The sequence below is a fragment of the Ovis aries genome, chromosome 1, assembly GCF_016772045.2.
Source record: "Ovis aries strain OAR_USU_Benz2616 breed Rambouillet chromosome 1, ARS-UI_Ramb_v3.0, whole genome shotgun sequence".
NCBI classification, from domain to species: domain Eukaryota; kingdom Metazoa; phylum Chordata; class Mammalia; order Artiodactyla; family Bovidae; genus Ovis; species Ovis aries.
Window position 1 is genome coordinate 187881447 of NC_056054.1, and position 15049 is coordinate 187896495.

Genomic DNA, 15049 nt, shown 5'->3' on the forward strand with positions numbered 1-15049 from the left:
AATTTTTAAATTGTTTTGACATGGTTTCTCATAATTGGGAACAGTTCTTTTATGAATTTTTCGTTATCAGAAATACCTAGTTATAGGATTCCTTCGATGATGGGGAAAGCGTTTAGACTGTGAGGCAACCATTCTGATGTGTGTAAACATCTTGATTTTCTCATGCAGGGGTTTCCAAAGCAATTTTAGAAAGTGCTGGGGGAAATGTGGAAATAGAATGTTCTCGCCAAGGTAAGGCACAACGCTATTTTTTGATTTTAAGGTTTAAGTGGAAGACTGCATATGGGAGGCTGTGGAGGATGAGGAAAGTCTTGGGGTTGGGAAGACAACATATTGATCTGGAAATCATGCCTTTTACTGAAGAATTCCTGTTGCAGTGAATTAGAAATGAAAAGTAATCTCTCAGTTAATAAGAGAAGTGAGATTCATCAGAGCTAGTATTTCAGGAGTTTCTTATTCACAGAGAATACTTTATCTTTCAATTCAGACATTTTCCTTTTTAAACAATCAGAGAGTGGGTTCAGCCTCTAATTTTGTGTCTCTTTGTCTCATGTTTCCCAGCTCAACAGGGCCACAGTGATTATATAATTACTGAAGGCGGGTTTTTGAAGTGCAAGAATATCATTCACGTCATTGGTGGAAATGATGTCAAGAGATCAGTCACCTGTGTTTTGCAAGAGTGTGAAAAACGCCATTACTCGTCTGTTTGCCTCCCGGCCATTGGGACAGGTTTGTGACCTCTGGTTGTCAAGGCTGAATCCCAAGGCGACCACTCTCCCTCGGGTTTGGTGCTGATGATGGTTAATGTACTTACTCCTGAGTTGGCATCAGTTTCCTCAACTCAGGGCAACCCCTGAGGGAAGGAGCAAAGCCTGAGGGTAGTTTAAGTAAAAGGGGAAAATGAAGAAAAGTGAAGAGAGTATTGGCATAGTAGACATTTGCTTTCTAATATGGAAGGGAAGGGAGAGAAGAAGTCTGTTTCTCATTACTTTTATCAGCTCTTTCCTCTTTTTCAGCCCCTACACACGTCCCATCATTTAGTCTTCAACTTCCCCTCTACTCTTCACTGAAACACCAGTGCATGGACTTTGCTTCCTCCAGACAGCATGGCCATCCCCCTTCTCTTGCCTCCTCAACAAGGGGCTGGTCATGGGGCATCTCAGCCTCTCAGTCAGCAGAACTCGGTGGATTCTAATGAGTCAGAAAATCTAGGCCTTCCTCGTTCAGCCTGTCTGCCTCTTCGGAGTTTCTTGTTTTCCTCAAACTGTATAATGATTGTATGAGTCTTCTTTTATAAGGATGGTGCTTTGGGCTTATCACTTGTAAGGTGATGCTCTCTGAGCTGCTTCCCCAGAAATCTGAGGCATGTGCATGAATCAGGTACTCCTGCTTGGTCTCCCTTAAGGGAGCTGCTCAGGCTTGAAGTGGCTGGAGATGACTGGTCCCAGAGAGAGAAGGCACAGCACTGGCTTAAACATTCCATTGCTCAGGAATCCAAGTTGGAGTGTCTCATACTGGCATTTTAGGCCCTCCAAAAGCTTAGCTTCATAAACCTAACCGTCCTTGTTACTTTCTGGGCCTTCTTCTTATCCTCTATCCCATATTTTGATTTCTCGTATATTTTTCATTCTTCTTTTCCCACATAGAATGTTATGTCTCTTTGGTTCTCTATATCTGAAAGTATGATTTATATACCCTTTATTCTTCCATTCTCTTTTTAGTATCATTCAGTCCTAGCAGATTAGCCAATGTATTATCTATTTGTCTGTCCTGCTCTCTGTCATTTTTAACGGATACCCGCTAATGACTTTCTAGTCTCTACCTCCATCTGCTTTTTCCTCTGAGCTCCAGTCTTGTGTTTCTGCCTTAACTTTAATTGTGCTAAGAAAGTAGGCAGCCTCAGAGTGGCACTGACCTTCCCAAGGGAGTCCCTGAGTGGAGTCAGAGAAGAAATAAGTAAATGAGGCAGTTTTAGTTTTGTATAAATATTTCTGGATTACTGCAAACCTGTTGTTTTTTTCCACTGACCTGGTTGCATTGCTGATCTGCACAAAGAAATTAAGGTTAGAAATTTCTTGCTCATCTTTTTTCCCTGTCGTTATCCCTACCTGAGCAGGCCCTTAGACTAACAGATGGAGGAGTTTGCTTCCTTAGTGGTGTTTATGAGTTGAGACTGTAATCGAGACAGTTGCTGGCAGTAAAGGAAGCCCTCTCCCTGTTCCTTACAGGCACCTGCTTGAGGGGAGAGAACGGGCACTCAGTGTTACCTGCAGGCATCTCAAGCTGAAAGCAAACTCTGAACTCCAGTTCATTGTCTTCTCCCCACACCTGCCCTTCCTCTTATAACCCCAAGCATGTTAAAAATATCACTTTCTATCTAGAATCTTTGATTCTACACTCTTTACCACTCCTGTGTGCATTAGCTTATTAATTAGTTTGATGACTAAGAAAAAGGTTCAGTTCAGAAGAGGCACCTGACCTGTTATGAGACACAGACATATTAGCAAACATCCACAGTGCAGTGTGACGTGTGAAACACACGTGAAGGATGTGGGTGGCAAAGGACAGGGAACAAGAGGCAAGTAAGTGTAAAGCCAGTTGGTCACTTGGCCCTGTTGACTTTAACTCCTGAATATCTCCTCAACCCCGATACCCAGCTCTTCATTCTGGCCTCTTCTCTTTGTTCAGCTCTTATCTTTTGCCTAAACCTTTACTTACAGACTCCTCTTTAGAACTGAGCTCCCTGCTCCAGTGCTTCCTCCATTCACCCCTCTATTCCTTGTTTAACTTTCTAAAAACCAGATCCGTTCCCCTGAACACATCAAGTTCAATGTATCACACCCCTTACATAGTTCTATTTGGCATAGCCTTTCCCTCAGTTTCCCATACTTTACCTGTTGAACACCTATTCATCCCCACATGTCACATCCTCCGTGTCCAAAGTGCTTAGATTGTTGAGAGTAGATGAATATATCTGAACACTACCATTTAGATTCTTGCAAATATCATGGAATAACTACAGCTTTACAATGAGAGTTTCTCTCTTCCTCTGATCATGTCATCAAAAAACCCAGTCGTCTACATTACTACAGTTGTCTCCATAGCCAGGTCAGAGAGGGTTGCTCTCCTCTCTGCAATAATAGTGGGCACAATGAACAGGGATAATCCAAGTGGGCCTTTTGTCTATCACACCAAGCGGCCCAGGGGACTTTCACATTGCCTGCCTCCCTCCCTCAATATCGGAGAAGGCAATGGCACCCCACTCCAGTACTCTTGCCTGGAAAATCCCATGGATGGAGGAGCCTGGTAGGCTGCAGTCCATGGGGTTGCTAAGAGTCAGACACAACTGAGAGACTTCACTTTCACTTTTTACTTTCATGCATTGGAGAAGGAAATGGCAACCCACTCCAGTGTTCTTGCCTGGAGAATCCCAGGGACGGGGGAGCCTGGTGGGCTGCCATCTATGGGATCACACAGAGTCGGACACGACTGAAGCAACTTAGCAGCAGCAGCAGCTCCCTCCATGATAGCTGCTATTCATATGGAACTGCTTCCCTGACTTTTCATGAGTTTTTTCAAGGAATTTTCATATTCTTATTTAGGCAGTAGGCTTGGGAAATCAAGATATGAAGCCATGTTTAATATAGGAAAAGACCTTGCTCGGGTGACAGCCTTGAACCCTGCAACGCAGCTAAAACTGCACTGACTGGAGGAGGCAAAACTTGGAGGCTCATGGATAATTTGTGTGCAGAGAATTATAGATTATAACAAAAGCTTATGGATTTAGGTGTCTTACAGAATTAGCTCATTTTAAATCAGGTACCCAAAGACATCTGAGAGAAAAGGATATATCCATAAAGTCAAGAAATGACTCAACAAAAAGTAATCATTGTTCTCTTTAAATAGCAATATATGTCAACATACATTATCATCTTTTACTTTTTCTGGGTCTTTTAAGGACACTAGTAAGCCAAGAGAGGTTAACTGTCTCTGTAACAGAGGGACACAGTGAGCTGGGATCAGCTGAATAGAGCAAATAAGAACATCAGACACCAAGTTATGTTTCATTGTTAATTGTTGGGCTGTTCCTGACGTCCTGGAACAAAAAGTCCCCATTGCATCTAGGACTTCAGGAGTGTTTGCTGGTGCCTTGTTAGTAAAGTCCATGGTGATGAGAGTTGAAGAGTGGGAATTTATTCTGAGAATTGGAATCCCTAATTTATTCTTCACTTTTTTCCAGTTGGGCCTTTTCCCCCTAATTATTTTTATTATTTGCCTTTCCAGGTAGTGCCAAACAAGACCCAGATAAAGTTGCAGTAGCCATAATTGATGCCATTGAAGAATTTATTCAGAAAAGATTAGTCCAGTCTATGAAAAAAGTTAAAGTTGTTATCTTTCAGCCTCAACTACTGGATGTATTTTATGCCAACATGAAAAAAAGAGGACCTCAGGCTTCTTTCCAACAGTGTATGATGTCTAAAATTGCATGTGAGTTGTTCATTTTTATGAAATACATATTTCTAATATTGATGTTACATGAGAAACAGCTATCCTTTTTTGGTAGTTTATTAGTTTTCTTCCAGTTTTATGGAGATATAGTTGACATACATCTCTGTATAAGTTTAAGATATACAACATAATAGTTTGACTTATATTATTGTGAAATAATTACCATGATCAGTTTAGTTAGCATCCATTATCTCACATAGATAAAATAAAAAGAGAAAACAAAGAAGAATTTTTTTTCTTGTGACAAGAACTCTTAGAATTTACTTTCTTAACAGCTTTCATATACAGCATATAGTAGTGTTAACTACAGTCATTAAAGGTTTTTGGACCCAATTCCAAGGTATGTGTGGAGGCTTTCCTGTAGCCACAAGCAAATCTCAGACCCCAGCAAGGTGTCTGAGGATTCAGCCTGGTTTTGACATCATCTACTCAGAGATGGAATCAGATTCCACAGGCAAAGGGCTCTCAGTGTAACAAGATGGCCCTCCACTTTCGATGCCAGTCACAAGCCAAATACTGTATATATGAGAAAAATATTTGGCCATTCAAATGACCAAATATATTTTTTCTGATAAATCACAATATCATAGTCATCATTCTGTATATTACATTCCTGGTACTTATTTACCTTGTAATTGGAAGTTTGCATCTTTTGACCACCTTTCTCCAGTTGCCTTCAACCCTTGCCCTCCAGCCTCCTAGTGACCACAAGTCTGATCTCTTTTTCTATGAGTTTTTTTTTCCAAATTCCTCATTATCAGTTTGTCTCTCTCTGTCTGACTTGAAATTAGCTAATCTTTAATGAACTATCACAAAGAGAAATTAAGAAAACAATCTCATTTATAATTGCATCAAAAAGAATAAAATCCCAGAAATAAATTTAACCAAGGAGGTGAAAAACCTATACTGTGAAAACTACAAAATATTGATGAAAGAAACTGAAGAAAATACAAATAAATGGAAATATAGTTTATACTCCTGGATTGGAAGGATTAATATTGTTAAAATATCCATACTGGTTAAAGCAGGCTGCAGATTCAATGCAATCCCTATCAAAATTCCAATGGCACTTTTCAAAGAAGGTAGAATAAACAATTTTAAAATCTGCATGGAACCACAAAAGACCCCAAATAGCCAAAGCAATCTTGAGGAAGAAGAACAAAGCTAGAAGCATTATACTTTTTGATTTCAAACTATATTACAAAGATACAATAATCAAAAGTTTCGTACTGATAAAAATAGACACATAGATTAGTAGAGACCAGCACCATAGAGAGCCCAGAAATAAAGCCATGCACATATGTTTAATTAATTTACAACATGGGAGCCAAGAATATACAGTGTGGAAAGGATAGTCTCGTCAATAAACAGTGTTGGGTGCTTGCTTCAGAAGCCTATAAACTGGACCACCACATGCAAAAGAATGAAACTGGACCACTATCTTACACTGGACACAAAAGTAAAATCAAAACAGACTAAAGACTTGAACATAAGACTTGAAACTATAAAACTCCTAGAAGAAAACATATAGGTAAGCTCCTTGACATTGGTCTTAACAATGATTTCTTTTTAGATTTGACACTAAAAGTACAAATAGCAAAAGCAAAAATGAGTAGGTGTAACTACATCAAACTAAAAAGCTTCTGCACAGCAAAGGAATTCATCAATAAAATGAAAAGGCAACCCACTGAATGGGAGAAAATGGTTGCAAATTGTATATCTGGTAAGGTGTTACATCCAAAATATATAAAGAACTCATATAACTCAATAGAAAAAAAAAAGCAAACAGTCTGATTTTAAGATAGAGTATCTAAATAGACATTTTTCAAAAAAAGATACAAATGGCCAATAGGTGTATGGAAAAGTATAATCATCAGGGAAATATAAATCAAAATCATAATGAGTGACCACCTCACATGATGAACAGCTATTGGCAAAAAGAAAACGGATTTTCTAGGTGGTCCAGTGAAATTAAAAGTCTGCTCTTCCACTGCAGGGGGCACAGGTTTCATCCCTGGCTGGGGAACTAAGATCCCACATACAATGTGGCATGGCGAAAAAGAAGAAAAGGATTAAAGACTCAAGTACTAAGACTGCCCATAAAACTTCTAGAAGAAAACATAGGGGAAAAAAACAAAAAGAAAAAATAGGGGAAAATAAATGATAAAAAAAAAAAGACAAGAAATAACAATTGTTGGTGAGGATGTGGAGAAAACGGAAAACTTGTGCTCTTTTGGTAGGAATGTAAATTGGTACAGCCACTGTGGAAAACAGTATGGAGGTTCCTCAAAAGATTAAAAATTCCATTTCAGGGTATTTATCCTGAAGGAAATGAAATCACTTCCTTGAATCCATGTTCATTGTACCATTGTTTTCAGTAGCCACAACATGGAACCACTGAAGCTGGATTATAAAGAAGATGTTATATATGTATTTCATTAAATATATATGTAATGAAATATTACTCATTCTGTCCCTGTTTGAAAGGAGGATACATCCTGTCCCTATTTGAAAGCTAGGCTTTTCCCACCTTCAAAGTAGCTTTTAAAACACCAGTACTCTCAAGAGGGAGGGGAGATGTATATATATATATATATATATATATATGTGTGTGTGTATATATATATATGTATATATATATATAATGTAATATTATATATAAAATAAATATTAAATAATATTATATATATAATGAAATATTACTCAGCCATAAACAAGAAGGAAATCCTGCCGCTTGCAACAACATGGTTGGACCTTGAGGACGTTATGATAAATGAAACAAGACAGAGAAAGACAAATACTCAGTGATAGCCCTTATATGTGGAATCTTAAAAAAAAATACTGAACTCATAGAAGACAGACTGATGATTGCCAGAGGTAGGGTGGGTGGTCATGGTGGGCAGAGGGGAATGAGAGGTGGGTGAAATGGGTAAAATTGGTCAAAAGAGTAAAAACATCCAGTTATAAGATAAGCAAGTCCTGGGAATGTAATGTATAGCATGGTGACAAAGAAAGAAAGGAAAAAAGAGGGAGGGAGAAGGAAAGAAAGAAAGGAAGGAAGAGAGAAAGAAAAATAACTAATCTTCTTTCCTTTTCTTTTTTAGCATTTTTGGGCTTCTCAAGTAAATCTCCCACAAAACAGACTCTGGTTTTAGAAAAGAAAACAGAATTAGCAGTTTTTCAGGTGTGTGGTAAAAATGTAAAAAATGTGGAAGACGCTCTCTTGTGGATACAGGACCTCATTCGAAAGGAACAGTGTCCCTACTCCAGTGAAGATGAATGTATCAAACATTTTAATACAAACGAATATAAAGAATTGGATGAGCTTCAGAAGAAGCTAAATATTTCCATTTCCTTGAACCGTGAAAGACCTTTGATTGAGGTTTCTGGAATTACCAAAGATGTGATGCAGGCTAGAAATGCGATTGAGGACATGATCAAGAGAGTTAGATTGTCCAAAGAACAGGAGTCTCTGGCAGATCGTACCCATGATTTTGTAGAATGGCAATATCAGGACGGTAATAATAAACTTCATAGTTTTGACAAAATAACCAACATGCAATTGGAGGATGCAAAGAAACAAAAGAAAAAGACAATTGATGTCAAAATCAATCATCAGAGCTACACAGTGGACTTGAGGACATACGTTGCTACAGATGCACAAGGAAACAGCTTATCTGTTCAGCGCCATACAAAATCTGAAGGTGACTCAAACTTTCATGCTTGCTCTCCATTACTTTCTGCCTGTGTTGTGTGTTGTACATTCATCAAAATGTTGTTCAAGTAGATAAAATCCAAGTAACCCTCATGGAAGAAAATAGAAAACATGGTCTCTGGGTTGAAGGCGCTTACACTTTGGCCAGGAAAATACAGCAAGGGTGCACCCAACAGCTGATCATTTTCTTCATGGTAGCAATAGTGAAACGTTGTATTTGTTCTTATCTCTGCAGTTTATAAGCTTCCCGGAGTCAGTTTTGCTGGCGGGGGTTGGGGGTAACGGCTGCCTCAGTCAGGAAAGGGAAAGCCGTGGGCTGTAAAGTAGCCTAAGGCTTTCTAGAACAAAAGGAAAACAGAGAGTGGGCCTTCGGAGTCTGTGACTAATGTCTGAGTGGATGGGGAGCCTGTAGGGTCTCCCAGAAGTCACTTTCTCCTCTGCCTGAGGATAAGAATCCTTGACACAAACATCAGGAAGCAGCCTTCAAGGTTCCTGAGAAGGGAAAGCTCGTCTTGTGTAGACAGCTATTCCTGCCTTTGAACCACAAAAATCCCCCACTGAAAACTACTAAATGGCTTTCAGTACATTGGGAGAGCAATGTGACAGATTCCTCAGACTCTGAGCAACCCTGGGGAAATGACAAGTACAGCAGTCTGTTTAGCAGAAGGGGAGACAGAGCTGCCACCCCCAGCCTGCCACAAAGTTTAACCTGCCACCCACCCAACTCTTAAGGATGCTGTGAGGAATAATGAAAGAATGGATCTGGAGGATGTGGTCGTGGTGGTGAGTTCTGGCAAAGAGCCATGCATTTGTAAGCAAAACATAAATGAGTATTTATTGCAAACCTTATAGGAAAATCATTTATATTGCAAAATTATTAAATTCTGACGAGAGACTGAGCGGAATATGGGGCTGAGTTATACTACACCAAGAGTTCTCAAATCTGAGCCTGATCAAACCTGTAAGATGCAGGTTCTACCCTCAGAGATTTTGATTCTGCAGATCTGTGGGAGCTTTTTTTGTTTGTTTGTTTGTCTTTGTTGTTGTTTTTGGCTGCGCCGGGTCTTCACTGAGGTGAGGGGGCTCTTTGTTACAATTCGTGGGCTTAGTTGCTCTGCAGCATGTGGGCTGTTAGTTTCCTGAGCAGGGACTGAACCCGTGTCCCCTGCATTAGAAGACGGAGTCTTATTCAGTGGACCATCAAGGAAGTCTCGGTGAGGGTTTTTTTTAAACAAGCATTATAGTTGGTTCTGATTTGGATTATCTATGGCTCACATTTTGGAAACGTTCTTCTAGAAAGATAAGAGGCTTCTTGTACACTTCAAATTAGGAGATTGTAAAACAAGAGCGCAAATGATAGTCAGTTTTTCAAAGCATACCAGGAATATGGACTGTGTAGATGAGGCTTCCCAGGTGCGAGGGAGTTTTCAAATGTCTGTTTTGCAGTTGAGCTGCCTCCGTACTGGAGTGATATGAAGCAGCAGAAAGTCTGTGTGGTTGAGCTACAGCCTGATCATCCAGAATACAAAACTGTGGCAAGCAAGTTTCATGTAACCTGCACACACTTCGTCATAGAGAAGGTAAGCCTTCTGCTGACATGGAGATTCTTCCATGGTTAAATACATTTTCATTCACATTTTTTTTTTACCCAGAAGTAGAATATTTTATGGTAATTCGGTTTTAAATTCTAGATCCTACTCCTGTCACTATGATTACTGAGTCACTGAGATTCTTGTGTTAATTAGTACAGTATCACATTAGATTCTAATATGATAACACTATACATTTACTTTGTGAAGCAAGCTAATAAAAATGCCTAAATATGGCTCCTGAGTTGGAGTTGATAACTAGCACGCACGACAAAGAGACACAGGGAGGCTCCTCAGATCAGGATTGTATGCTTCTGCACCACCATGCACAGATCAGCAGTGCCCTCTTCCTTTGATAATCCAGTGGTCCTTTCCTTGTTCATTTCCTTTATTTTGGCATCTTCTGCTTTGAAATAGTAGTTTTAAAAGTTTGCTTTTTGAAATTATTTTCTCCTTTGATTGGTAGGGCAATATTATTTAGATGCTTTCTTCTCCTTCTTTTAACTAATTTTCCTTTCATTATCTCTGGTATGTGTTTCTCCTCTAAACCCCTAATCCTAGCTTACCCACAGATTTATATGTTGCTATCCTGTCTCTGCTGGAGAAGGGAATGGCATCCCACTTCAGTAGTCTTCCCTGGGAAACTCCATGGACAGAGGAGCCTGGCAGGTACAGTCCATGGGGTTGCACACGACTGAGCAACTAAACCATCACCACCGTTCTGTCTCTGCACTCTACCAAGGATTGTTTTTACTCTTCTCACCTGCAGCTATTATTTCAGTGTTGCTGCTGCTGCTGCTAAGTCACTTCAGTCGTGTCCAACTCTGTGCGACCCCATAGAAGGCAGCCCACTAGGCTCCCCCGTCCCTGGGATTCTCCAGGCAAGAACACTGGAGTGGGTTGCCATTTCCTTCTCCAATGCATGAAAGTGAAAAGTGAAAATGAAGTTGCTTAGTCGTGTCCGACTTAGTGACCCCATGGAAAACCCATGGGGTTTTCCAGGCAAGAGTACTGGAATGGGGTGCCATTTCATTGTTGATAGTTCTCAAATCAGCATCACCAATGTAGATCTTTGACTCAAGTCCTGGAACATACTCCCAGTGGCCTAAAAAATATCTCCGCTTGAATATCTGTCTGCTAACTCAATTTCCCTAAAGCTTATCTCATCATTTCCCCTTCCTTCCCACTTTCCGTCCTTGATTCCATCACTTTCTGAGGAAAGCTAGAAACCCTTGAGTACCTTCCTTTCATCCATAATAACAAGTCGTTCAATAAGGCCTGTATTTTCTTTCTCTGCAAATCTTTTTGCACTGCCACCACTCTGTTATTCATGTACTCAAGTGATGATAATAATAATTCAAAGATTTGAAGTGTACTTCAAATAATGTAAATAAATGAAGAAAATGGACAAAAAAGGAGGGTAGGGAAATTAGTTTCCTAATACGGTTAGTTCCATTAGTTTACAAAAATACATAACATGTATTTTATGAGGTCCTAGATAGTTACTAGAAGAGGCCCTCGAATTTGTCCTTGTGCTTCCTAGCAGACAATGCATAGAAGTAAACACTCAACTTTAAGTTTTATAATGTCTATAAATCAAAGAGCAAAGCATTTGATTAGGAGACTTAGTTCTTCCTAATACTGAGACTGACTCCTGAGAGAGTTCTCCTGAGAATAAGTACTAGAGAATATCTTCATAGTCATCCTCACAGTGAATTCAATATAAAATTTTATGCCAGTGTATTTTTTTTAGTCTCTCAATATAGGAAGGAGAGGACTAGGTGAGAGAGATTAAGAGGTACAAACTGCCAGTTGCACAGTAGTGGAGTCACAGGTAGGAAGTGTGCAGTGTGGAGAATATAGTCAGTAATTATGTCACTTGTATGATGACTTGATTGTAGCTGAACTTATTATGGTGATCATTTTGAAATACATGGAAGTATTGAATCACTATGTTATATAATAGGAACTAGCATGGTGTTGTGGGTCAATTATTCTGCAGAAATAAACAGACTCATCATAGAGCAAGAGATAAGATTTGTGGTGGCCAGAGGCAGGGGGTACCAGGAGGGGGAATGGGTTGAAAGGTAGGCAAAAGGTACAAACTTGTGGTTATAAGATAAAAGGAGTCCTGGGGATGTCATGTACAACATGGTAAGTATAATTAACACTGCTTTCACACACTATGTCATATGTGATAATTGTTGGGAGACTGGATCCTAGATTTCTCATCACAAGGAAAAAAATTGTTTCTATTTCATTAATTTTATATCTTTATGAAATGATGGATGTTCACTGGACTTGCGGTGGTTGTTTCATGATATATTTAAGTCAAATCTCTATGCTGTACACCTTAAACTTATACAGTGCTATGTGCATGGAAACTATATCTTGATAAAACTGGAAGAAAAAACAAGCTTGCCAAATAGATAGATAGATCCCTCTATATAAACCTGTTGAGCAGAACAATCCTATGTGGTACCAAGAAAATATAATTCAAGTACACAGCTCAGTGATGATCTGGTTCTGGGAGAAGTTTCATTCAAAATACCAATTAGAGTCCTCTGGGGGTCGGGCTCTGGCACACTGTGATGAGATGCCAATTCTAGATTGAGCAGAAATGTTTGCAGTGGGCCCTGAAGGCTTACCATGTGTTGACAGACCTTCACTAGAGAAACGACTTCACTCTTTTGTAGTGGAACCCTTTTGTCAAGTAAAATCTTCAAAAATATATGTATTTATTGTTTGTTTATTTTCGACTGTGCTGGGTCTTTGTTGCTGCATGCAGGTTTTCTCTAATTGCGACGAGCAGGGGCAAGTCTAGTTGCAGCGTGCGGGCTTCTGGTTGCAGTGTCTTCTCTTGCTGAGCAGCACAGGCTCTCAGCGCATGCGCTTCAGTAGCTGGGGTGCACAGGCTCGTGGTTGCCTCTCATGGTCTCTGGAGTTCCGGCTCAGTTCTTGTGGCACATGGGCTTTGTTGCCCCATGTAGGTAGGAACCTCCTGGACCAGGGATCAAACCCATGTCCCCTGCATTGGCAGGCGGATTCTTAACTCACTGGACCGCCAGGGAAATCCTCAAATAAAATCTTATGTGAAATCTTGGTCTATGACACCAGTAAAAGCAAAGCTTTAGATTGTACCTAAAAGCACCTCTGTGGAGGCATCTGTAGGACAAAAACACTAACATGAAAAATGGGTGGTCTGTCACCCTCCATGACTGTCATGTCTGTGACTAAGATTTTTTAACACTCATGGACTTCCACCTAGACTCAACAATTCTGTAACATTTGCTTTCTTTCCCCTCCCTGTTTTTCCTGAAACAACTGAAAGTAAGCTGCAGATATCATGATACTCCTAAATATTTCAGCACATGTCTTGTAAGAGTAAAGGCATTGTCCTAAATAGCACAAGTATCATTATCCCATGTAAGAAAGTTCACATTTTTATTTAGTAACGTCCAATAGAGAGTCAATATTCGAATTTCCCCAGCTGGTCAAAAGAGCTTTCTTGGAGTGTCCCCTCAACCCCTGCCTCCATCTGGATCCACACATTGCACTTGGTCATCACATTAATATCTCCTTCATCTCTTCTCATCTAGAACAGTACTCCTTCATTTTTAAACATTATTTTTCATGATGCTGAAACTTTAGAAGTTTAAGCTAGTTGTGTTGTAGAATATTCCACATTCTGACTATCTTGCCTAGATTCTTTAAGAATCCATGCAGTTTTCTTATAGATTCTAATTTGTTTGATTCCTCATGGAATCATTTAAGTTATTCCTCTGTCCTCTTTATTTCTGGTAAACTTAGAGTTAGGTTGAAAGTCTTGGGTAAATTCAGGTAAGTTTTTGCAAGAATATTTTTTGCAGGTAATGTATCAAACTTTTTATTGAACTATGAGCATAATGTTAAATAATTATCTTTCAATTAAAAATAAATAAATTTTAAAAGAATGGTTTCAAAACTCTATATGAATAAAATTTTAAGGCTTTAAAAAGTGAGTAAAATAGGGCTTCCTTGGTGGCCCAGTGTGGTAAAGAATCCACCTGCCAACGCAGGAGACATGAGTTTGATCCCTGACCTGGGAAGATACCATATGCTATAGAGTGGCTGAGCACTTGTGCCACAGCTACTGAGCCTGCAGGCCCTAGAACCTGTGCTCCATGGCAAGAGAAGCAGCCACAATGAGAAGCCTCACCCCCAGCTAGACAGTGGGCCCCACTTGCCACAACTAGAGAAAAGCCCTTACAGTGACAAAGACCTGGAACCATAAATAAATACAATTATTGTTTAAATGAGTAAAATTTAAAGTAAATGGAAATAAAATGGAAGTGGGGAGTTTGAAGATTAAAAACTTAGTTGTAGGCAAACGGAAAAATAAAATTTAAGATTATAAATTGGATCAACAAAATACATGATAATGCTGAGACTTGGAACTAGTGGGCAAACTATCTTAAATAAGAAAACCAAAACTGAAAAAATAGATAAAGGCACGTAATAATAGTGTCAGACTTGAGAGTTCTTTGAACTAGAAGATTCTGACCACATGGAACCTTCGCCTTGTGCCTAGTCATAAGGGTCCTAGGCCCCTTCGCCCACCCCTCATTCTTTCCCAAGTCAACCTTATGAAACTGCCACTACCTGGTGATTAGGGGAATGTAGAAACTGATCTGAAATCCAAGGCTCAAGGAGTTTCCACCATGATCCTGGAGGCCAAAGAGGATGGTCAGACCATGGCCACTTTGGTCTATAACCAGATCCCCTCCCATTCCACTCTTCCAGTGGGACCAGAGATCAATTTTCATTAATTAAAATTTCATTCTTGCCTAGACACTCTAGTTCTCCTCCTCCTGTTAGAACATGGCTAGATAAACCAGTATCCCAGATCTGAGGACGAGTGCAGCCAGTGACAAAGTGAGACAGACGGCAACAGGAACAGTTAGAAGCTGGAGAGAGGCCTTGGTCAGCCAAGTTCACATAGTGAGGACTTATGATCCTGAACATTGTCTGCTCTCATGTGGTGCATAAAAGATGTTGGAAATTAAATTAATATTCTTATCTAGGCCTATTTCTCTGAAACTCTAGACCTAAAAAGATTTCTGAATGCAGAATGTGTCATCTGGCATTGAATTTGCTGTCTATTGTAATCTGTACTTAAGAAAAATAGTGGTCATGTTTCGTCTCCTGGATCTTGCCAAGGGCTGTTAGCAGTGACAGGAAATTTTTCCTTATTGAC

At 39.7% G+C, this 15049-nt stretch overlaps 1 protein-coding gene across 1 annotated transcript in view; it reads left to right on the top strand.

Moving 5' to 3' along the window:
• The window catches only part of PARP14 (poly(ADP-ribose) polymerase family member 14), a 48388-nt gene that overhangs the window by 32314 nt on the left and 1025 nt on the right, over nucleotides 1-15049 (top strand). The window contains exons 11-15 of the mRNA XM_004002978.5: nucleotides 169-231; nucleotides 562-729; nucleotides 4285-4488; nucleotides 7614-8213; nucleotides 9671-9804. Of these exons, the coding sequence (XP_004003027.3) occupies nucleotides 169-231; nucleotides 562-729; nucleotides 4285-4488; nucleotides 7614-8213; nucleotides 9671-9804 (1169 nt within the window). The remainder of the gene's footprint in view (nucleotides 1-168; nucleotides 232-561; nucleotides 730-4284; nucleotides 4489-7613; nucleotides 8214-9670; nucleotides 9805-15049) is intronic.